The sequence below is a fragment of the Rhinolophus hipposideros genome (assembly GCF_964194185.1).
Source record: "Rhinolophus hipposideros genome assembly, chromosome: 7".
Lineage (NCBI taxonomy): Eukaryota > Metazoa > Chordata > Mammalia > Chiroptera > Rhinolophidae > Rhinolophus > Rhinolophus hipposideros.
This window is the reverse complement of record NC_138053.1, coordinates 37731032-37756568: the sequence shown is the minus strand read 5'-3', so window position 1 is coordinate 37756568 and position 25537 is coordinate 37731032. Positions and strand designations below refer to the sequence as shown.

Below are 25537 nucleotides of genomic sequence, written 5' to 3'. Positions count from 1 at the left end.
ACACAGAAGCTTGATTCCAGGGCCAATACTCTTAATCACTATGCTATCCGGCCTCAAGAAATCTTCAGTATTGTTGGTGGGATTTTAAAGACGTTTTACAGCTGAGAGAGGCCAAAAGATGTCTTACTCGAGGTATAGAGAATTTGAATTTGGCTGGTGGTTATGGGAATGGAAAGGAATGTGATTGATGGGGACATATTGGAGCTCTCTGACAACAGGAACTGCACTAAAAATGTGTCATCTATAGCATCACTAGTAGTAGCTGGGTCTCAGAGACAAGTGAATGGAGATAGGTATAAATTATACCAGAGAGAGTAGAAAGTTCCCTTTTCTATCTACGGGGAAAGGTAGATTCAATTCTGTTTTTTATGGGAGGTATAGATGTCCGAGAAGAGATCATAAGGTATTGGCAAAATGAAGATGATTTGACAATAGCTTTTCTTTTGTTAAACAATATCTAGTATACAATCTGGCTAGTTTGAGTGGTTATGGGACTGATGTCTGAATTGCTGTTTTACATTCATACGTACCTTTCTATTGATTATTTAACCAAATGCTTACTATATTTTACCATTGCATATAATATGCACTCAGTTCTGGTACTAGAATTTATGTTTTTGTGAAGACAAGACACAGTTACATTAAATAAGGTCATGAGTTAATAAATAACATGTAAATATAATAAGGCAATGGAGCATAGTGGTTTAAATCATGGGCTTTGGGGTCTAGATAAAACTGGGTTCTAATATCAGCCTTTCTTTGTGACCTTGGACAAGTCATTTAGCCTAGAAAAATGAGTCTCATTTTTCTCATCTGCAAAATGCGGGTGATAATACCTAACTAACAGTGCTGTCATGAAGAAGAAAAGAGATGATGTATGTGAAATGCTCGGCACAATGCCTGGCACATAATCCCATAAAAAACTGAAAAGGGGAAAAAGATGAACATCAACTGAGGAGAACAAATGCATCATTATATATTCAGAAGTGGAGCTCACTAGTGGCCAGGTTGGGGTAGGGTGCAGATTCCAGTTGGAACTTAAAGAAAAGATGGATCTTAAATAAGCAGAAAGAGCATTTCATGTAGATAGCAAAACCGAGCATATCAAGAGAATTTAAGACCGTACAAAGTGAGGAATATTACAACAGCAGAATCTATAGAATTGTTATTATGGGTTAGGCAGAGAGTACCACTAAAGATGATTTGAGTTTTTGAGTATTCATGAGCAAAATACTCTTGCTACTGGTGGATATCCATTAGCTAGGAATGGAAACTATTTTTTAAAAAAGACTACACGTTCAGATTGAAATATACTGAGTTTGGGGTTATGATGGGACAACTTTCAATATCCAAGAGGGTAAAATGAGAGAACAGACTTGGGACAAAAGGCATAACCAGAGATTTTTTAGCTCCTCAAGAAAAAGAATTAGGTCTTTCTCTTTTTGTCCCTCAGGGCAAATGGGATTGTGCTTTGAGCATTCTAAGTACACAACACATTGTTGCATGTAGGAATGAAAATAAAGATTTTGGAGTTATCTTCACTGAGGTGATAGATACAATTGTGGCATAGATTAGTTCTCTAAAGAAGAATAAAGTTGGGAGGTACAGCCAAACATTGAAGACAAAGATGAAAATTGAACAACATGAGCTAGAAGGGAATATTAAATGGTAGTCAAGACAGCACTGGGATAAACGCACTGAAAAGGTGGAAGACCAAGGTGAGGCTACTGATGTCTTCAAGGAGCAAGTTTAATAAAGTAGTATAGATGGAATCCACAAAGGATTAAGATTGAATAAAAGTGGGGCATAAATGGAGGCAACGGATGTAAGCATGACTGAGATTGATGGGGAATAAAGAAAACTCACTACACTCTTTTCTTAAAATGTGTCAGTATATGATGCATGGAATAGACATGCGTCATAGGTATGCAAGTATTTATAAGTGCACGCATGCATGAATATGTGAACAAATGAACAGAGTGAATCATTCATATTAAATACAAGAAAAATACCACATCTTCATTTCTTTTTACTTAATTAGAAAATGTCCACCTTCATTTCCACGCCCTGGGTGTGTAACTGGGTGCAAACATACCTATAGGTGACTAACTTGGTCAACCCTTGTAAGATAAAAACTGATCTCTTTTTTAACATATTAATCTTTTACCTGTTGTTATGGAGAAAGACCTACAGAGGAAGTTATATCACTATGATTCAGACTGTGAGAGGGGGAATATTTATGAATAAATACAAGAAATATAATTTTCATGTCGATTGTTTTAATGTAAGCTATAACCCTTCCAAGTGGGTGGCTCCAAGTGGCTCCCATCTGGATAGTATCTTTTATTAAAACAAATTGTTTTTTATATTTGAAAAATGTATAATTTTATCATTATGGAGAAAAGTCTGCACAATATCATTATAATATGAAAAGCAAACATGACTTATGGAAACAAAGAACACCTGAAATCAATAAGCATCTATTTACTTTTCCTCCTATAATGAGAAACAGATATCAAAAAATATTTTAGGAATGGGTTTGCCTTTTTTTAATGCTACGAAATTCATGCTGAGTGGAGAAAACTCATGCTTGAAACATTCAACTTATAGTACATTTTCAAGGTGAATTACTAAATTCTCAAAACCTGACCTTCTAATGAAGGCACTGATGCAAGCAGAGAGTTGGTGAAGAAAACCACAAAGATATAAAAATGCACAGATATATGATCAGCTAGGGACAAATTTTGATGGAATTATCACCAGATCTCTACAGACAAGGCACATCTATCAAACATTCCTATCATAAGCTTTGATTCCATTAATTCCCCGAGAAAAGACATCAGGTAGAGTTCTGGATACCAGGTGTGTCAACACTAAGAGATTCTGATATTATGATATCTTTCACATAGAAACCCGAACACAACCCAACCAGATGCAGAAGTGAGTTTCCATTGGGAATGCTACCTACCCTTTTACTACTGGTATCATTATTTAAACGTTTAATGTAGGAGAAACTGAAGGCCAAAAAAGAACATGCCTGCACTTAATTTCAAATGACAGCTAATACAGTGCATTAAAGGTGTAATACTATACACATGGTAGTTATATATAAATAGTAACATTAAAAGGGGTTACAACGTCCCTAAGACATCCTAAGTCTAAAACACTTAAAAAGCACATTTGCAGTACAACTTATCTTAAATTATTTTAATTGGTTTCAGGAAGGCTTCAGATTAGTGATGGGCTTTGACTTTTTCTGATTGTAAAAGAGAAACACAGATGAATGCTTTTTAGGCAGCTTAATATCATTCCCAGTTAGACTACCATGTAACCTGTGTTACTTAAATGTCATTAACTATTAATGAATGTTATTTTCACATAAGTGGATTATGTAAATTCTGTTTTCCTAAAGTTGTTAGTTCTCTTAATAAATATAACTAAAGCAAAATGTCTGTTTGTTGTTGTTCTTTCTTGAATTCATAATCCAGAACTTTTTCAAAGAGAAAGGGGTGGAGGTGGGGAGACACAGTGACAGAGCTTGAATACTTAGCAACCATTTTACTGTTGAGGGTTTTTTTTTAACAGTATGAAAAATAATCCAGTTATATTCCTTAGCTCGATTACTTGCAAATAACTTATGTGAAGACAAAAATCAAGTAAATCTGTCGGTGGTGAAGTTCATTTTTCCATATGTTATCTAAAGATAAGCCAGCCTGTACTATTAGATTTCCACTGACATAATTGTGCATGAATTCTGATCTGATTTGGTATTACATGGTGCAAAAGGTGACACATTTTCTCTAATATACCCCATTAAAAGGAAAGAAATTGCAAAAGTATGAAATCTGAGGACCTTGATTCAGAAACTATGCAACTTTGAGGTCAGCTCATTGGCAAAAAGGAACTTGTTCAACTACCCCAGATACTGAAGGTTGTGACAAGCCAACGTAATACCCTGGGTAGTCACTCTGTTGGATAATCAATAAAATCTTAACATTATCAGACTCCAACAGCTGTATATTCATTTATTATATTGCCTTGTATGTCTCCAAAATATTAAAGTGTAGAATCACAGAGAATACACACACTGTCCCCATTCCCAAATTACTGCTGATCGGAATACTCGGCTAAGATACCAGAATCAAAAAATATCATTTATGTGCATAACGTGCCGAATATTGATTTTTAACATCCACATAATGCTACCTCAATTCAGCAGAAAAACGTTAGCTCCAACGATCATAGAAAAGAATCTTGACTGAGCTACTTAGTTTCCACAACGAAATTTTTAGAGATATTAGTGATCTTTTAAATCCCATGAGAAATGTCCTTGAACAAATTAGTAAAACACAGGATGTGAACTGTTGGCAATTTCAAATTACATTTTCTAAAATGTAGGACCCCTTACATTTTAAGAAGGAAATGCTCTGCAATCTCCTTTCCTCAGTTGACGTTTTTATTTTTGGCAGCCAGTAAGTAAGCAAAGCCTGACTTCCAAAACACAGGGCAGTAGCATTTTGTCCTCCCTCATCGGTGGCGGACCGTGGATATCCTTTACAATTTAAATAGGAATTTTAAAAGGTCTCTTTACAAATTCTTCCTAACCCCCAACTAGTTTTAGGGGAGAGCTTAGCTAGAAGGTGGAATTTTTGGACTGTATCCTTATCTACAAGCAAAGCAAAAGGGGAGAGATTTAGGTAGCCCTTTGAGATTTCAGCAGAGAAGTCGAGAATGACAGTTCATCCAGTCCTTTGTTGCTTCTAATTTTGTAAATTAAAAACAGAAGATGAAATAAAAATGTATAGGGTGACAACACTTGGATATACCCGGCAATTTGAAAGTGCTGCATTTTATTTTTGACGTAATCTAATTCAGCACTACATGCTGATAAACCTTAGAAAAAGAGTCTCCTGATAGGCAATAGGCCCCATGTTTTTTAATGCTATAGGACAGCTACTAGAAAGCTTTTTCTCTTTGGAAACTGTGGCTGGTTTTATTTTCCAAAGACAGCCACACAATCTCTCATTCCTTAGATTCTTATGCAATCTGACCTTGACACTCCTGATTAAGAGGTAGAATTGAATTTGTTCTCTCTTTGAATTTGTACTGGACTTACCGAGTTGCTTGACTACTAGGGTATGACAGAAGCAACATTCTGGGACTTCCATGGTTAGCTCATAAACAGCCTTGCAACTTCCGCTTGGATCTCCTGAAACACTGGCTTTTGGATTCTCCCTCTCAGAATCGAGCTGCCACATTATGAGAAGCCAGCAACAATTTCTTGTCATCAGAGCCATCTTGAATGTTCAGCCTAGTCGAACCTTTAGATGACCACAGTCTCAAGTATCCTGCTAGAACCACATGAGAGATTCGGGCAAGAACTGCCCAAGTGAGCCCAGTAAATCCAATGAAAGAATGGTAAGTTATTGCTTTAGATCACTAATTTATGTGTGTATGAGTGTGGAGTGGGAGATTGTTATGCCAAAAATGATGGCATTAGAGGGAGACAGATGAGAGTCTGAAGTTTGGTTGTTCTACTTCTTTTGTGACTTTTAGTGTGTTACTTTGTGTCTCAGAGGTGTCAGTCTTTTCATCTAAAAAATAGTGACAATAGTAGCTACTTCTCAAGTGACCCATGTTCCTCCAGTATCATATTTTCCTAATGATTCTTAGATCAAAGCCAAAACAAGCATGGTTACTATATACCTTTTGCTCTGAACCAACCCTTGAGTCATTAAAAATATTTTACCTCCTTTTATATTGACACTTCTTGCTTCCACATTGGATCTGTGCTTACTTATTGAAAGCACATCAAATGGGTAAAAGGCACTGTATATGGACCTATTGCCATCATTTTCCCAAATACTCTCCCAAGACCTAATGCCTAGGGAAAAGAGGGTGGGATAGGCATATCTCTCTGTCTATACAGACCAGAATGGGCTATGGCTATGGCAAAATGGCATTCCAATTGCCCTGGTTGTCATCTCTAGGTGGGTCAGCAGGCTTTGCTACAACATGACTGGGAAGAAAAATTAGAGGATTTGTTTCCTGATCTCATTTTCTTTACCATCAGACAAGTCACCTAAATCCTAGACTTAGCTACTTAGCTACTTCTCTATTAGATAACTTGTTTCTAGGCTCAACTACTTCTCCATTTTAGTCACATTATCTGGTTTCTAATCTTAACTACATCCCCATTAGCCAAGGTAATCTTTCTGGTACTGAAACATGGGAATGATATTTGATAAGCCAATACACAGTTACTGTGAACATAAAATAAGGTAAGGAAGGGTAAGTATTACACTTTGAAACATGTAAAGTGCTACACAAATATAAGGATATCTCAGCTAAGCATCTCACAGTCATCCACAACCCTAAATTTTCCCTTACTCTGTTCAACATAATTTTTTTTAACAACCTTATTACATTTACTATTAAAAATACCTTTCAGATTTGTTTCTTTCTATTATGGTTATTACTCTTTAAGTGCATGATGCCACTATTTCTTACCCGGGCTACTGTAGCAACTCCCAGCATATTTCCTTACTTCAAGTTTTATTTCCTTCTTATACCACCCTCTGCCCTATTGCCAAAGTTTTCCTTTAAAGCACAAATTTCATGACACTTCTCTACTTTAGAACTGCCTTTGATTCCTCATTGTTTAGAGAATATGATTCGAATTCCTTAGATGATGGATGTGTAAAGCCTTCACAATCTTAAATTTACCTTCCAGTGTCATTTACCTCCAATGCCACCCCTGTGCTTTATGCTCCTACCATACCACACTTCCTCTTACATTCTCACTCATCCTTTAAGACCAAACTAAATGCCTTTTCCTCAGTGCAACATTTGCTGACAATTCTTTGAAAATAGTCACCCTCCTGTTTTTCCCATCCAAACTGTTCATGACTTTATTACATTTTCTCACTGCATTATAAGTATTAGTTTACATAACCAAGAGTCCCATCAGACAGTGACTCCTGGAAGGATGATACTGGGTCATTTATCTTTGTCTACTCAGTGACTTGTCCCTCAATATATGTTTATGGAAAAAAGTATCATTTTTCAATTAGAGAGACACAATAACAAACTATATCTGAAACTGGGTTTCAGGAGGTGGGAGTAGGTCTGTGAATGCAGAAAGAAAAAAAATATATACTATAAATATAAATCCTTTCTGAGACTTTGATTACTTTTTATTAAAAAAAATCATGTTTCATGTCAAATTATAATATTAAGACATTGATTCTCACAAGTGGTATTGAATGGGATGCTGTATCTGTCAGCCTAAACTATGTTGCAGTAACAAAGACCTCAAAATCACAGAAGCCTATAAAAACACAGGTTTATTTTTTGCTAACACTACATGTCCACATAATTTGCTCCATGTCATCTTTATTCCAAAACTCAGGCTGAAGAATAACCTCCTGTGGGGACAGTTCCAGCTGTATTTCAGAAGGAAAAGAGAGATGGCAGAGCCAAGAATGGCTCTTGAACCTTCTGCTTGGAATGGCATAAGTTAGTCAAAGTGAGTTACATGGTTAAGCCTGAGATCAGCAGGCAGGAAGGGTATTTTGAACAAAAGGCAGTCTACCAAAGATGTTATTGAAGGTAAACAGACAGGTGCCATTGTCACTACCCTGTTAAGACCTCTAGAATAGTTTCCTATTGGTAGACATTTAAGAAAACACCCTGCTAGCACGATTACAGAAATACATCTGTTTACTTTGAGGCTAGCTAAAGTTGGAAAATTTCAAAGAAAAAATAGTATAAAATTTTTATATCTATTGATTTTATATTAATTATGGAGTATTATGGAACATAAAAGTACAGTATTTCTTGCATGGTACGAATCTGGCCAACTGAAGCATGGAACCAATAAAATTGAGGGAATACCTATGGCTGCCTACTCTGAAAATCTATTAGGCCTTATAGATTTTTTAAAAGATAAAGACATCTTGCTTTATAAAGACTGGCACTTTACCCAGCTTTGGATTTGCCCCAAAGCAAAAAAGACTTGTATTAAATTCATCATATCACCAAGAGAAATAACCTACATGCCACTGGAAATAGTTTGGTGAAGCCACGTTCTTCTATCAAATGATATCAACCCTCTGAGAACTTCTGATATTTCTTTAATATTTCCCTTTTCCTGTAATCTAATGAAAACAGATACCGTTATTTGCATAGCCAACTCCTGTTGGCAAGTTATTATAATCAAGAAATAATTCCTACTTCATGAACTTCTTTGAGAATCTGCAGAGTCAATTTCTTTAACATGGTGAAGAATTTCTTTGCCAAACAAACTTTGAGGCAGAATAAAAATCTTGGCACTCTGGGCTCAGATGGGGCATCTGTGATGCTTGGCAACACATCTGGTTCTACTGCTTTGGTGAAGAAACATGCTCCTCATCTCAACATACAGTGGTGTCAGCTGGTGTCAACGACGCTGCCAGCGATCCTGAAAAAACTGTCTATTTCTACGAACGTTGTCAACCTCCTGAGAGCCAGGGCTGACGGGCTGCTATTTCAGGAGGTTTTGTCAAGACATGGGAGGATGAGAGGAAGTTCACTGCTGCAATACAGAAGTTGACTAGCTTTCCAGTGGACCTGTCTTGAAACATTTGGTTGACCATCAAATGAAAGCTTTTTGTTGAGGCAAAGGAAATCCAATTATTAGAGTAACCAATGGCTCATTTGCATTTACTTTTTGCAACAGCAAAAAGTAGTTTGTTTGTTTATTTGATGGCTATTCTTGCCAAATTATCTAGGTAAATCTTTCCATTTAAAAATTCTTTTAGCTCAACTGCCACACTGAAAGGGCATGTCGCAGGTAGGTATCTACCTCAACATTCCAAGGCTGGATAAGTGCTGCTGCAAACTAGAGGAAGGAGTGACAAAGCGTGCCAATTTGTTTACAGATAGAAACCTGCAGACAGCTGGAATCATTAGATATAATTCTTTGAACGCTAATTTTGCCTGCAATGACCTAATGTGGAATGATGACTATTTAATCCTTTTTTAAAAAAACACAATGAAGCACTAACGATGCAGACTTTTCAGAAGACAATCTCACTGAAACAATATGAATTCAACAGGATTCTGGAGAACTTTAGGAATCCCACAATGCCTCGCCTTCATCTCATAACGCCACAACAGCTCCCATTTTGTTTGTTACTGTTTTCTTTTGCCAACTCAGTGTTTTAAACCCTCACTGCCATGAAAATGAAAAGTCATAGTCAAACAGATGTCAAAAATAACAAGCCGATTGCTGTGTCAAAAACCACTCCAAAAACCACTCCATAATTTCAATATCAAAGCCAAACATCAGCCTTCTTGTAAAGGCTTATGTTTGAGCTGAATTAAACTTCATTTTTGCTTACAAAATTTGCATTTATTTTATGTGTTTGAGGAAAATAAGCATTAATGCCGAGAGGAAGGTGGTGAGCGCAATAGAGATATGACTTTATAAAGATACTTTATAGTCTCTTTAAAATAATTCAATTTTCATTACAAAAAATGGAATGATTTGTGTGTGTGTGTGTTTGTGTGTGTGTGTGTGTGTGTATGTGCTTGTGTTTTCTTCTGAGGAGAAAGTCGATGGCTTTCTTTAGATTCAAAGGATCTGTAACCTAAATAAAGCTAATACCCTGTGCCCTGGAGCTTTGTAGAGTGAAACATTTTAAGGAATGGAACAAATGTTTTAAGGAAGTGAAATTATTTTCTGTTGAAAAATGAAGCTAACCATGCCTTGGTACTCTACTCACCAATTAATAAAACAGGCTCTTAAATGGGAAAGGAACCAGCTGCACTAGAGATGGGAACTAACCCACTCTCATTTTTGGACAAGCTTTTCTGAAATAAAAACTGAGGGAAATTGTATTAAAATATTTGATCTGTTAGGTACTGTTTTTAATTTATATATCGAATGAAGAACCTGTAGCCATATTTATGTAGAAGAGTGGAACTAAGATAACAAGGAAAAATTAGCACAGGTCTAGTACTTTAAAATATAGTATTTTTTGAGAAGAATGAAAATGCAGTTGGTAGGCACTTGTATTAGTTCTCATTGCTGCTGTAATGAATTACCATAAACCTAGTGGCTTAACACAAATTTATTATCAGACGGTTCTGCAGGTCAGAATTCAGAAATGGGTTTCACTGGGCTGAAATCAAAATGTGGTCATGGCTGCATTTCTTTCTGGAGGCTCGAGGGGAGAATCCATTTTCATGGAACATATTGTATCGTGACAGTAAGATATACCTCAGTTTATACCTCTGGTGTGAGATGTTTCCTTATAATCTTTGAAAGGACGTGTCTAAGCAGGAAGGCTTTCCTTATTTGTTTGTTGTAGAATAGTTAAATCACAGCCTAGCAATAAATATATTCGAGAAACACAAAGACTGTTCCGTTTTTGTTCTAGAGCACAGGTGGTTCTAGATGGTTGTAGTAAGCTGAATTATGAGATGGCTACCAAGATTCCCACCTCCTGGTACATATGTCCTGTATAATCCATTTCCTTTTGTGTGAGGAAATTTAGGAATATGATAGGATAGTCTTTCCCATGATTAGATTATGTTATATGGCACAGCTGACTTTTCAAAAGGTAGATTATCTTTGGTGGGCCTGACCTAATCAGGCGAGCTCTTAAAAGGGACTACGCTCTTCTGAAGAGAGTTTTGAAGTGTGACAGATCTGACACAAAGGGAATTCCCCATTGATGGATATAAAGATGGAGGGGGGCATGGAAATGGCCACGAAGAGTGAAAAGCCAACAAGAAAACAACGACTTCAGTCTTCTAACTGCAAGGAACTGAATTCTAGCAACAAGTTGAATGAGCTTGAAAGTATATTCTTCTGCAGAGCCTCTAGATGAGAATTCAGCTTCACTTATACCTTAAGTGTGAGACTCTGAGCAAAGAATTCAGTTGAACCATGCCTGGACTTCTGACCTTCTGAACGGAGAGCTAATAAATGTGTATTGTTTTAAGCCTAAGTTTGTAGTATTTGTCACACAGCAATAGAAAACTGATGAACTGATACAATGGTATTACAATGAAATGTGTGAGTTAGGATTTTTTTTTAAAGAATTATTTTTCTTGTCTCTTCTGTCCCTGCCTTTTTACAAAGCTTTGATCTGTTTCCCCACCATGCAGTTATTTCACTGAATAGAACCAGAAAATGCCATATTGTCAGATTAAAATCTTCTCTCCTATCTCTTTTTATCTCTCTCACAGTTGATTTGAGATGCAGAGACATATGCATTTTGGATATGTTACATACATGCTTAGGGCTGGAGAATCAAACTGGAGAACACAGATTTCGAGAATTAAAGCAAACAATCTGCGTATTTTGAAGTAACGCAGCTATGTTTCATTTGCTGCATCTAGTTACCTTAACACACAGTAACCTTGACATAACAGTTGAAGGAAAAAGGAGAAGCAATGTAAGCATAAATGCCTGGGTACTTTCATATCTTTTACCAATAAACATTACTAGACTGCCATGCATGAGTCCATGCTTTTCCTGAGGAAAACCTGCTTCTACCTTCTGCTTGCTGATATTGCAGCTGGATTCTATTACGAGGGCAGGACACGCCATGGGAAGCAAGCCTCAACTTTTTAAGCTACAAAACGAAAGCTGATCTTCATTAATTAGATGTCTAGATTATGCAGATTGACCACTGTACTATATAAAGCATAGTGGAAAACACTATTATATGGCTTGTTGATAGCTCCACCTAATTTAGCAAAGCCTTATTTACTAAGATAGTCTACTAGCCACAAAGGCAGAATTTTTGTCTCAGGTCAAAAATCAGATCAAACTGTGACTGCGTGGTTGAGGGCTGAGAAAGTGTTCTCTACAGCAAAGGGAATTGAGAATGCAGTATGTCTTTCTAACATTTAATACAGGAAAACTTTCATCTCCAGTACAGCTTAACATGTAATAGTACTAACTACATAATGCAGGTAAGTGAAAGTATTAACAAGTCAATGATTCATAACTAAGACTCACCATTTAAAACCCATGTTCTCTACTTTTGTGAAAACCCTAGAATTGGATTAAGAGAAAACCACCTCATTTCAGATTTCAGCAAATATCAATGGATTCTGGAATGAAGGATAAGTCTCAGGATCACAAACCCTCACCTGCATACTAGTTAGCTGTTCAGTAAGAAGGAAGAACTCACATAAAAATACTCAAAAGGCCGTCATGTGCAAAACTTCAAGATCTGGGGGATCCAGGTAAATCATGAGTTAGCTTTTATCAACTTTAACCCAAGTCTGCCAGCGTAACCCAAGTCAGCAGTAAAGAAAAGCTATTACAAAAATACTGTGTTAAATAATTATAATCTTTGCTTCAGCTTCTTATACCATCTATATAATTATGCTGAGGGAAAACACTCCAAGCTCAAATGAAATAAACGACTTCAGTTTATGCCCACACAGACCTTGTCAAGTAGCCAATGACTTGCTCTTTCATTGTGAGTGACTAATATCAATGCTGGCTCTAAAGAAAGACACTTTTCATAATCGCCCAACAATCTGCTAAGTGAAAACATATGGATAGGCTTAGGCAAAGCTTGCCAGGGGTCTTTGCTGAATGGAAAACAGGTGCTCTGATTCTGTGCCACGTAATACCCCATTTACCCCCAAGTCCAAAGGTTATAGGACTAATAGCTGCCTTGTGGTAATCAGGGAAAGCTAAGACACTAGCCCTGGTGAAACATCTGGGACATATTTTACATACTTGCAACATATGCTTCAGGTTCAATTAAAGTGAGGCTTTGGCACATTTATTAATCTTTTTTACTTTTATCCTATAAGAGGACCCAATGACCTGATCCCACTATTATACCATATGAGAAAACAGAGAAATAATGAGAGCTAGAGGTCAGTACCTGCTCGTATGGCAAAAAACACATTTGTTTTCTCATGAAATTCCATTACGCATGACTCTATACACAAACTTTAAATAGAGGAACCAATGAATTTTTTAAAATAGGAAATTACCCTTCTCCCACTTAGACACACTGATAGCCAAGTCTTACAACATTTACCACTGCGAGAGCCAGTTAAGAGATGAAAGCTGGTAAATAGAAATTGGAAGGATCCTTTATATTTCCATTTTTTATAGTAAAAACTTTATATTTCAAAACATCCACTCCAAGATTCTTTCCTCTATTTATGTAAGCCCCTAAAGTCTATTGTAAATTGTTACAGTTGAGATTTTCTTTCTGTTCAGATATGATTTTTATGCTATCAGTTGCTTTATGAGTAAAAAAAGAAAAGCTTCCTTATATACCACTCAAATAAAGGGCTGGATTTATGAAAATCAGCTCACAATCCTTTCATATGGCAAACACACTGTTTGTTGGCATCCTGCACAGAAGAATACAGTTGAATTCACACAGTAATTTAAGCACTCCCTTTCAATCAACTTTGGTAACTAGATCTGAAAATGTGTTAGACAGGGGGTGTCAATTTCAGACAACCACACACTAGATTACAAAGATGCTACTCCCAAGATTGGGTGTTGTTTCCATCACGCGTGTTGTACTTGACATCTATGTTTTGGTGAGCTGGGGAACCAGGTATGCTACGGGTTTCCCACTCCTAACATCCTCTATATTAAAAAATGACCATAAAATGGAGATTAGTGCTATAGAGTACCAACTAACTGGCTAACAAATACAGGTTGACTTCAAGCAGAGACACTGAAGTACTAGACTTCACTAAAGGTTTCCATTTATTAACATTTCTGAGGAAACGCCCGCTGCCAGAATGGATCTTTATGGTGGCTTTAATAATAAAGCAGCAACAAGCAAGGGAAAATGGCCATAAATGGATGGCAGCTCAGTGTTTATCAGCAGAGAAATGATGATTCAGAGCTGGCATGTTGAGTTAAAATACAAGCTCTCTACAGCTCTACAACTGACCTTAACAATAAATCATATCACTTATTGCCAGAAGTGGATGCTCCTGTTATTTAACATTAAAAACAAGCACATATGTGTTTTTGCAGAAAGGAGATTTTGATGGTTTATGTTTCTTGATGTCGCTAATGACTAAATGATGTACAGAAGAAAAATTTCACATAAAAGCTCTATGAATTTAAAGTGTGTGAAATAATATTAGAAGAATGTGTGTGTGTGTGTGTGTGTTTGTGTGTTTGTGTGTGTGTGACCATTTTCCTTTTAGCATTGAATATTAGGAAAAAAATCATTTGGGAGGTTAACTAATCACTGTGAATTTTTTTTTTTTTTTGACATTTCCAAAGCTTGCTTCCAGCACACAAATTCTTACACTGGAATATAACTGTACATCTCTACTGCAATCAAAGGTCAAGGGCATAAATTAAGATATATTGTTTTTCTCCTTTCTTCAAAAAATTTCACTGCTTCACTAAAACAGAATTCAGATAGATTCCGGTGAAGGTCAAAATTTGGTTTCACATGACGCACAATGTAGAAATAATGAATGGCAATCTCTCTCCCCCATCCCAACCTCACCCGAGGAATTTTTAGATTTTAGATCTAGAAATGCCCAAGGATGATGCTAAACCAGCATCATTATCCTGCTTGCCATAGAAAGCTGTTCTTCTGACCCCAGGTGCTGCTGCAGTGTTGCCAGATCATTCTAAGTCCTTCCTCCAGTTGTGCCCTCTCCTCAGGGGACAGCCCATCCAAGCAGCACCAGAAACTAGCTGTTATTTACTGTGGCCACCATCCCCAAGCCAACCAACAATCGAAAATTGAGCCTCTTTGAACAGGCTCTCGGACCGCTCCCACTCAAGTCTAGGCAAAGGGCAGTGAGCCCTGGGATTGTTTCAGTACCCTCCGGAGCCCTCTGCACACACGGGTTCTTATGCTGAGCAATTCTTTGAAAATTACAGATGACAACATCCGTGTTCCACTCATACAGCCTGCTATTTTTTCTCTTTTCTCTTCCCCCAAAGTGTAGCCCGATTTGTAATACTCAAGATAGGACAAATTTTTGCCCTTCACCAACAGTTGTCACTGCCGTTATCTTCACGAGAGCTATCAACTTCCAGACAAGCTGAATTATTTTTTTTGTTCCTGGCAGAAAAATATTTGACCCAGCTCTGGACAAAAGCGAAGAGGATTTATAGCCCTCTCTCCCTCTTTGCAACATACAGTGGCATTGTTAGGATGATAAACAGCACTGTCCAATTTTCTGGACTCACACACTTCAACTCCTTTTTTAACTGTCTGTGAAAACAGCGTCACGTCGACATCTCCCCATCCCCAGGTACCCAAGTGCGGGGAAAGATAATTACCTTGTCATCTTTGTCATCTTCTTCTTCCTCGTCCTCTAGCATGTCCTCCACTACCTGCAGACAGAAACAGAAGTCGTTTTCATGCTCTTAAAGGAGAGAATTTTGTTCTGTCATTTTGAACCTTTTGGAAATGAAAACTTTATTAACATTTGAAACAGATGCACCAAGAGAGACTTTCATCTAGAGATAGGGATGAGGAGAAACGCTATGCCTTTAATTGATTAACACCAGGGAACTGAATCCGTCAGGGGAACCCTATTTGTGTGAAATATTCTGTGACAACTTAAAGAATTTGAAATATGCATAAGGTAAATGAACATTAATTGGAGGGATGCTTTAAACCAGGAAATCTCCTTTTTACCTCCTCTGCTGTCTATATCAATCAGGCACTTTAAATTTGGAGCTAGATAACTAAGCAGAAAACAGCTCTGCTCTAATTTACTTTTCAACAAACTCTACGATAAAACACTATGTCTGTTCATTGATTCATGCTGGTGGTCTACGGCATGAAACTGACAATCTCATTCATGGCTTCAATTTCAGTTCTTGTGTATAAATGTCAACTCTTGATAATTTCTGTATTATCTTTTTGATTTTGTAGATTACCTGAAATGCTAATTTAAAATCTCTGATTTTACACAAGGATTACGTTATGAGAATGGTCATTATTGAAAGAAAATTAGAAATGTATTCAATAATCAAATGTTTCTAATTTGTAGGTGGATATGCATGCATGTGTTTGATGGTTTATAATTTACCTTCTTCAGCAGAATGGAATAGTTATTTTGGATTTGCCAAGTAATTTCCCCTTGTCTCGATCAATATGTAACTGCAGCTATTACGAATAGGACTTCACCCTATTTCAGGTGTTGTATCATGGTTTTACACACACACACACACACACCCTCTCCATGGAAACCAAAAGTTAAAAAAAAATCGGGGGAGGGTTATTATTCTGGTAAGTGCCAACTTATGATTCTATTTATACCATTTGATACAATGTCTAATTCTTGTGGCATTTGTGTTTTACACAGTCTGTTTCTATATCTCTGAATAAATTCGGAAGAAGCATGGTTATCAAATATTTTTAAACCTTTCTCTCAGAGCTTGTAACTTTAGAAGATAGAGACAGCTAGCCCTTCTTTCATGTGGCTTTATGATATACACAGGAATATGCTTAGTTATTGAGTGAAAATTTCAACTACTAAGATTGTATTATGCAAAGAGTTACATAAACTGAAATAACATGTCAGGCCTCAGTCTAATAATTTTTCTCAAATATTCTAAAAGCATTAACTAATTAAAAAATATATCCCAAACACAAACCTCCAATTTTTATGAACCAATATATGCCCCAAAGCATCTGACAACCTGTGAGAGTGTTCCTAATTTAATGTCATACTTTAAATCTTCTATTTTATATTGTAGAATTTTGTGGTCTTTCATTTGGACATTCAGTGTTTCAAAAGAAATACAGTGGCACTATGTGCTGTTTCCAATATCTAGTGAGCATTTACACTTATTTTGGGAACGTATAAAGCAATTCAGCTTCAGCAAGAAAGAAGGATTCTAGACTTTCTGTCTATAATTATATTCAGACCCTCCATAGGCATCTATTATAACCTCTCTCATCCAAGGAACACAGTGCTAGGTACCATGGAAATACAAAATCAATAACATAGATAATTCATCTATACTCATGTCAGCCCTCAAATTCAATAGAATTTAAAGGGGACTATTGGATAATTTTTCATGTTGAGTTTTAATTTCCTGAAATGTTGAAGTAGTCACATCATAAGTATACAGACAACAATAGGTTAACAATGCATAACTGAGGTGCTATATGCCAGGCTATTCCAAATTGGGCTATTTGTGATGGAGGGTTAAATAGGAAAAACAGCCATAATATTTCAGTACATTGTGTTGCATCAAAAGAATTCACCTACGCCAGCAAATAGCTGAACTAGAACTCACACCCAGACTGTTGGATAGCAGATAGTGAGTTCTCAACTCCTACCCAGTTTGGGGGGGGGGGGGGAATAAAATTCACCTAATCCTCAAGTTTTTTAAAATGATCATAATTTTGTATCTTTAATGAAATGTTTTAAATTTTAGATTTAGATTAAGTAATTTTGAAAGGTTGGTCATTATTTTATTTTTTTTAAATAAAATTGTATATATTTAAAGAATACCACATGATGGTTTGATATCCATTAGATTAAGTAAATTTTTTTTTGCAAAAATTACCCATGCAAAGTCCTTTATCAAATATGTCACGGAAAATGAAATGAATACTACACTTCTACTCCTGTGCACAAATTTCAACAATATTTTCACAAGTTATTGTTAAGAATGTATATTACATGCCTCCCCTCTTCGGTACTTACTATCATACTCTAGGTGCTAGGAAGGCAGTATGGTGTTGGGTTGTGCCTAGCAGACTGCAAGTACCTAGTGAGTGTTCAAGAAATATTTGTTGATAGAATGAATAGATGAATGCATCACCTGTTCTTCACATCTTTGAACACACTTTTTGGTAAAGTGTCTATCATATATCTTTCAGAACTAAACTAGCTTGCCTGGAAAGACTTATGCCTAATCAATGATGTAGATTAATAAAAGTAAATATTAAAACTGCCTTCAAATATTTGCCTGGAAATAGATACCATAAATATTTAACCCTTATTTTAGGATTTGGAGATGTCCACTATATTCAAGTTGATTTTTTTAAATTCAAAATGTCATTGAACCATAAAATGAACCAATAGCTTAATTTATACGTTACAAATCAGCTGATCCACATCCTATGTTCAAGAATGATGAAAAGTGGTCTACAGAATCAGGCTGTTCATTTGTGAAACCCAAACTGTGCTTACCCTTCACAAGTGGATAACAGGCTACGCATAATTACTCCAAAAACGTGCAGCCAGAACCACCCAATAGAACCATTCACTTTTACATTTGGCAGAAAAGTGTTGTGTTAGTGAGAGGCCTTTGTGTTGTGTTTTAGCACTCTAGTGAGGGCTTTCCCCTCCTCTAGTGCCTTTTTAATGTGACATCATAAACATCTACAAGTGAGGATTTATATATCATTCAGATGGTTTCCTAGTGATGCCTTTTAGCTGCTTCAGAATGTATCCCACTATTACATTGTGCTCAGGTGACACTTAAGGAAAATGGAGATAATAGCACATATTCTATGTGTTGATTAAGGATCCAATGAGATAATGTTTTTAAAGTGCTTAGTATGGCTACTATATCGAAGTAAGTACTCAAAAATGTTAGCTATTAAAAAATAAAAATAACATCAATTTGATAATATTTTAAACATTAATTTTGGAAATTGAACTATGTATATTTTTTTTCCTGTGCAAAACATTCTGTTCCTAATGATATACAAAATTCTGGTTCCTGTTTCACTGACACTACGGAACACATACAAGGGCACAGGGAGAGGCCTGGATACAGATTCCCAATTAAAGTGATAATGCTTTCATAACTAATTTTCAGGCTTTAATGGTCAAATGAAATAGATAGCTTTGAAGTCCAAGAGTGTCTCAGAAGCTGGGCTGGGCTTTAAGACGTGAGCCCTGCTCGAACGCAGTGAATATAGAAACTGCACTCTGAGTGTTTAAAAACAAATTGTATATGTCACTGAAGTGCATTTAGTGATGGCACAAAATTGCAACCTTTCCCAGAGAACTCAAATAACACCTACTGTTTAGAAAGAGAGTACTGGAGTTTAACACTGAACTAAGGAAAACAAATGAAAAAATAAGAAGTCCTAGTGTCAAATTCCAGCTCTTTCCTCTTCAAATAAAACCAAAGAAGGACGACTTAGTTTTGTTTTCAAGTATACAAGGTCCACTTGCCCAAACATTTGTCAGCAATAATTTAGTAACAATGCATATGTTGTATTTCCTTGAGGGGAATAAAAATAAAAAAAATTGAAGAGTGACGAAAAAATGCATTGTTAGAAAACATACATTTTTACAAAGTTTTTTTTTTTTTCTGTTTTCTTTTGTCTTGAGGGGGAATATCTTAGATCGCCTCTAGAATTCTTTCCAAATTATGCTTTCTGATACCTTGCTTGAAAGCAAGTAGTATTAATCAAACAAAGGAAGGGCACTAGGGAAATCAGAAAGATGTAATGCAAGCAGTTAAAAGTGACATGACCTTCTGTAATGTCGCTCGTCACAGACTTATATGCCACACGCTGGAGGAAGGTCTTGAAAGAAACTGATTCTTGGTACTATCCTTTGAATGTAATACTAATAAAGATGACATTTCAAAAAACACATGTAGACAGCCCCAAATGCAGCATGCCAGCTACATTACAGCCAAAGAATCAGTAGATAACATTATTTTAAAAAGCATAATATTTCTTCTTTCCTATTCCCTATTTGCTGAACATTTGTCATTAACATATTAAATAGACTATGTGGCTGTACACTTAAAAATCTGTTTTCAAAAGGGAGCACAATTTTATCTGCTGATTCTATATATTTTATATTGTTAAATAGAAGCTCTTTTAATAGTTTTGACTTTTAATTATAATTCAGGACAACGAAACACTATGATTTGAAAGAAAATAAAATTTTATCTGGCTGAAAATGTTAATGATGTTGGTAATCTGAATAAAAATATGACAACATGTTTATAATTATTTCACAAGACAAAGATGTGTAAGTGAGGGGACCAAAGGACGCAGAAAAGAAAGATCAAGACAGTGAAAAGATAAGGAAAAGTCAATTCAGATAAGCTTCATTATTAAAATCATCATGGAACAGTGGATACTGCTTACTGTTACATTAATATCAATTTAGGGTACATGTTTTAAAACTAACGTGACAAGAGGGGGTTAAAACTTTCACAGATAATTTTTAAAATACTTCATATTGTGATTTTCCCAGGGATAAAGCCTTCCAGTAGTTTATTTCCATTTAAACAAAAAGGAACCCAAAGAATCTTGCTTATGTCACCCTTATATCGAGTACCACAAAGCCAAAAACGCTCGGGAGCCAAAGCTGATACAAACCAGTATGTTTTGTAAGTTTACTTTTTTTCCTTAGAAATAATCTTTGAATTAAGTAGATGTTTTGCTATGTTCAGAATGAATAGTTCCACAATTCAAATTGCTTTACTCAAACACAGCCAATGTAAAAGCAACACATTTAAATTAAAGAAGAAATCACTGCTGTCCAGATGTGCAACTGTGATGTTCAAAAATTAAAGAATGAAAATTGTCACAAAAGAATGAAGTTTCCTATTTAATTTCATATTCATAGGACATCCAAACGTGTACAGATGCTACTTGGATACATAACAGACTAAATGCCTATTTCCACTCTAGAGATACAGAAGAATTTGGGGACAGAGGTATTCTTCAACATGGTCTGGAGTTCATTTATACCATTTTCTGTCACACAAACTAAGCAGAGCATACATTTGTGTGCCAATGGATTTACTACATGTGTAAGTATCATATGAAATTATTGAAAGTCTATGGACGGAGAAGATGGATATAATCACTTAGATTATTTCAGATCACTTGAAAGCAGCGGAGGTCGGGCTGCAAACTTTCGTGGTCAATAAGATCACTATAGGAGAGCTGTGCTGTCATTGTCACAACAGGACACCTGCTCCTTGCAAGATTTTTGAGAAGGAACTTTTGCAAAATGAACGGTGCAATTAAACTGTACATATAATTTACTCCCCATTTGAAAGAATAATAAGACCCATAAACAGGTCTGGGATATACTGTTTCATCTAGGAGATCTCAAAAGCAACTGCATGTAGGATGGCTGCTTAGCTTGATTCACGCTATTAAGGATTTGACCTTGGAGTATTTCAGCTACAGTAGTCATCAAGATAACTGAACCACTAGATGTAATAATAATTAGTGTGATAGACTTGCCAGTGAGGTTGAATATACTGCCATACAAACGAAGGCAGACTAAAAAGAAAAGCATTATTAGTTACTGCTAAAAGACTTCCTGATTTTTACAGACAGTCAAATACAATTATTTCTTCTTACAGAATGCATTTCCTTGGCTCATTCTGGGAAGTGTCGTGTTGTAATTTAGTCTGATTCTTAATAGGAAATGCAGCTTTAATGTGGCTATCAGATGACTTTTGATGCATGTCACTGATTACATACAGCCTGTATTCTGCATCATCAACAACAGCATTCTTATTTGCAGAATAATATGCTTTGCTATAAGGTGCAAGGACAGTAAATTCACTTTTACTGGCCAAGAGTATGTAACCTTTTATTTCTTTAAGTGTCAGCTTAATATGCAGAAAACCCCTTCCATTAAGAAAGGCTAAATATAAATTCTATAATCAGTATAAGCAATTAAATGAATTTCTCCTTGTATTTCCTTCTCAGTATTCTTAAATGTTCATCCTTATACTTACACAAAGCACTGTGAAAGGAATTCTCAAGTTTATTTGAACTCTGTCTCCATCTAAAGGCTTCACAATGTATTGTATTTTTGCTTGCAGGGAAAATTCTAATCTAAGTGTCTTTAGGATATTGCATATTAATTTGATTCAGTAGGGAAAAATAGGTCAACGATTAACCTATAATATGCTTTTTAAATAATAATTGTTTCTTGAAACTATGTTGTCAGGTTAAAAAGGAGTATACTAAAGGCCAAAAAATGGAATTTTTAATGTGCTTTGGAAATGACATTAAAAATAACTATTAGACTTACAACTAATCTGTTTCATAAGATTTAATATTTTCAAAGCAAAATATTTTTGTGCATTAATATCAGATTTTAAAAAAAAGAAAAATTTGTACTTAAGTCTCTCTCTATAAAACTAAATTTCTATTGCAGAGCCACAAATTTGCAAGAAAAAAGGCATAATTTTAAATGTTTCAAATTTTCAAAACCTAAGGAATTTTCATTTTTAAGTGTCTATGAAGAGTCTACATTATCTATTTAAAACATTTTCTGCAAAGCAAGAAGGAGCTGCTATGACCTCTGTGAGAGTACTATGTTCTCCAATCTTCTCAAAAGTGTACTTTTATCTAACCCCATCCGATATGTTTGGGAGCATTAAAGCCACAACAGACAAGAAGTTGTTTTGCAAGTAAATGTATACTTCAGTACACGCAATATAGGAAAATGCTACACTTTTGGACTACTAGGGACCTTCAAAGAATAGAATTTTAAAAAATGTCTTTTATCTTGGAGATTAATGTGAGCTAACTTTTGGATCATACTGTTAGGTTTGATTCACTTTTTACAAAAATTCACAGATACTACCTATTTGAAGCAATATATTGGGAGTAGTGGAGGGAGTGAGGGGAATAGGTGGACATTTGAAGAGAAAAATATTCTGAGGCTAATTTGATTTTTCTTTTTTTTTTCTTGTGCCTAGAATATTTTGAAGCCTGAGAACATTATGTCAGAAAATCTAACTTTAAAAAGGAGAATGTTTTGAATGTCAAAAAAATCATATACTGCGTTTCCCCGAAAAAAAGACTGGGTCTTACATGCATTAGGGCTTATGTTCAGGGGATATCATCCTGAAAAAAATCATGATAGGGCTTATTTTCCAGTTAGGTTTTTTCGGGAAACCCAGTAGTCAGAAAATTTCAGTTCCCACCCCCTTATTATCCCTTTTCTATAAATAATAAATTTTGTTTGATAAAGAATAATCACCTCACAAAAGACAGCCCTTGTAGGTTTAGACCTACATTTGAACTGGAAAGAATGTCTGTGGTGAATGGTGAAATGTAGCATAAAAGCCTGAATGAAAAGAATGTTCACGAAACCTCACACAAAACCTCTGTAACCATTTCATCGTGAGCCTCCCACAATATAACACACAGCTCTATATTCTAAGAAAAGCTGACCTGGTCCACTTATCATTTCGGCTTTATGTAGTGTACAGTGTGATTGCTAAATTAGTGCATAATGCATTTACAATATTTATAGTACCAACATTTAGTTAAATAACCTTTATGTAAGATTTATGTTGATTTCTTTTTATTTCTCATTTAATGGCAAATTATGAAGAGCATGTTTCATAAAGATAATTCTCCATTTAAATTCATCAGTCCATTAAATATTAAAATTATGTTTCTGATGCAATTGAGAACAAATTTGTCCAGCTTCAGTGATTATTTGCACTCATAAAAATTAGGCTTGATTAATAAAATTTAAATGCTTGATTAAGTTGACATTTTCATGTTCTATTCTGATTTATTAAAATGAGTCCCTGTGCCCAGACCTGGTATTCTAATGTAGGTTTACCTTTCTCCTTCTCTTGGTCGACACCCAGAGTGGGGCTTTTAGGAAGAAGTATTTTGCTTTTGGGTTCAATGATGGTTTCAGGGAAATGCCCTGTTCTTCGCTCACAGTGTCACCAGCCTTTGTCTTTATGCATCGTGCCTGGTGGAGATTTGTGTAACATTAATCAAGAAAAATGTTTCTTTCAAATATCTGTGGATGTGATCTGTAACATGGCACACATTTAGGTATTTCTGTAAAATTCAATAACCAAGAAGCTTTTTATCTGTAAAGAATTGTTTATCTTCATCTGCTTTTTTTTTTTTGTTAATAAAAATATAGTTTTGATTTTTGTGGAATTTCCATATACATAGCAGGGGGATTATGAACACAGGAAGTCTTTCTATCACTGCTGTTGTCTTTGTCTCCAAGCTCAAAACCAAGGATGACTAACGCCATGGAAAACTATCCTCTTCAATAGTACTTACAAGGGGACAACTCTTCAAGAGAGGTAGTGACATACCGTGTTCCCCCGAAAATAAGACCCAGCCGGACAATCAGCTCTAACGCATTTTTTGGAGCAAAAATTAATATAAGACCCAGAATTCTATTCTATTCTATTCTATTCTATTCTATTCTATTCTATTCTATTCTATTCTATTCTATTTTAGGTCTTATATTATAGTAAAGTAAGACTGGGTCTTATATTAATTTTTGCTCCAAAAGACACACTAGAGCTGATGGTCCAGCTAGGTCTTATTTTTTGGGAAACATGGTATAACAATTAGACTCCCGTTATACCCACATTGGTTTATCCTGTTCTAGGTGTTTAATTGTCATTTATTGAGCACTCACTATATGGCGAACATAGTATGTTAACTGTCTCTTTAATCCTCACAAAACCTCAACAAGGTAGGGATTACCACATTTTAATTGGTGAAAAAACTGAGACTTAGGGGAATGAACAGATTTATATAGCTAACAAATGGAAGGTCTGGAATTTAATCCCAGATCTTTCTAATTTCCAAGTTTGGGCTCTTAACCTCTACTAATTGGAAAGGGATAGTGCTAACACTTCTTTTAAAGATGTTTTTGCTGCTGCCATTTGAGTGTAACTCACTTGGAAACTTTATTTAGGTGAGTGGCTTAGGTGAATTTCTCTCATTTAAGTGTGCTACCAGAATATTCAGTTATTTTTTAAATAAGTGATATGGTATAATAGTTGTTTTCTTTTTCTTGAATGATAAAATAAATATTCATTAACAGGTGACAGACAATGTTATTTGTTTGGTTACCTACACATACAATTCCAGTTCTATGTACAGGATGATGAAAAGGCTTTAAAATTATATGCTCTTGATAAATCTATCTCATGCAACACTAAAATAAAAATGAGTAAAAAACAAATTCTCAGGATTATAGTCTCCTAATAATAGTGGAATTATAAACATTTTCCACAAACAAATAAACACATATTATTTGGTTTCTACTTTTAATTTGTTAATTGAGGTCTTGCAATTTCTTGTTGCCTTTCTGAACCAGGGACAATAAATCTGCACAAACATTGTATAAAACCCTCTGCCAATACCATCCACCACACAGGGTACGATGATCAAGGCTAGTTATGCAAACTAGTCATGAGGCCATGAGTTGCTTTGTTGGCCCTACATCCTATCTGCCTCACAATAAAATTTTAAAGTTTTGGCTACCTACAAACAGGGAAATGTAAAGTCATTCAGAAAGAATAAACAGGACATCACTAGGAACAGGCAGGATAACATATCTACCTTGAGAGCTAAGACCAAAACTATTGGTATCCTTAGTTTTTCTCCTCTCCTAAGTCTCATTCTTCAATTCCAGGGATGACAAAATTGAGGGGGCAGATCTTTTAAAGGACGAACAGGCATAACAAAAACATTTGGTTGACATATGGGTAACTGCTTGGATCGGACACTTTGGAGAACTACCTAGAAGGTGAGTTTTTTGGATC

The 25537-nt window shown here is 35.6% G+C and overlaps 1 protein-coding gene across 4 annotated transcripts in view; it reads right to left on the bottom strand.

Moving 5' to 3' along the window:
- MCTP1 (multiple C2 and transmembrane domain containing 1) overlaps window positions 1-25537 on the bottom strand; it is a 493160-nt gene that overhangs the window by 51639 nt on the left and 415984 nt on the right. For all 4 annotated transcript variants that reach the window (XM_081053522.1, XM_081053523.1, XM_081053524.1 and 1 more), the window contains one exon: window positions 15302-15355. In XM_081053522.1, the coding sequence (XP_080909648.1) occupies window positions 15302-15355 (54 nt within the window). The remainder of the gene's footprint in view (window positions 1-15301; window positions 15356-25537) is intronic.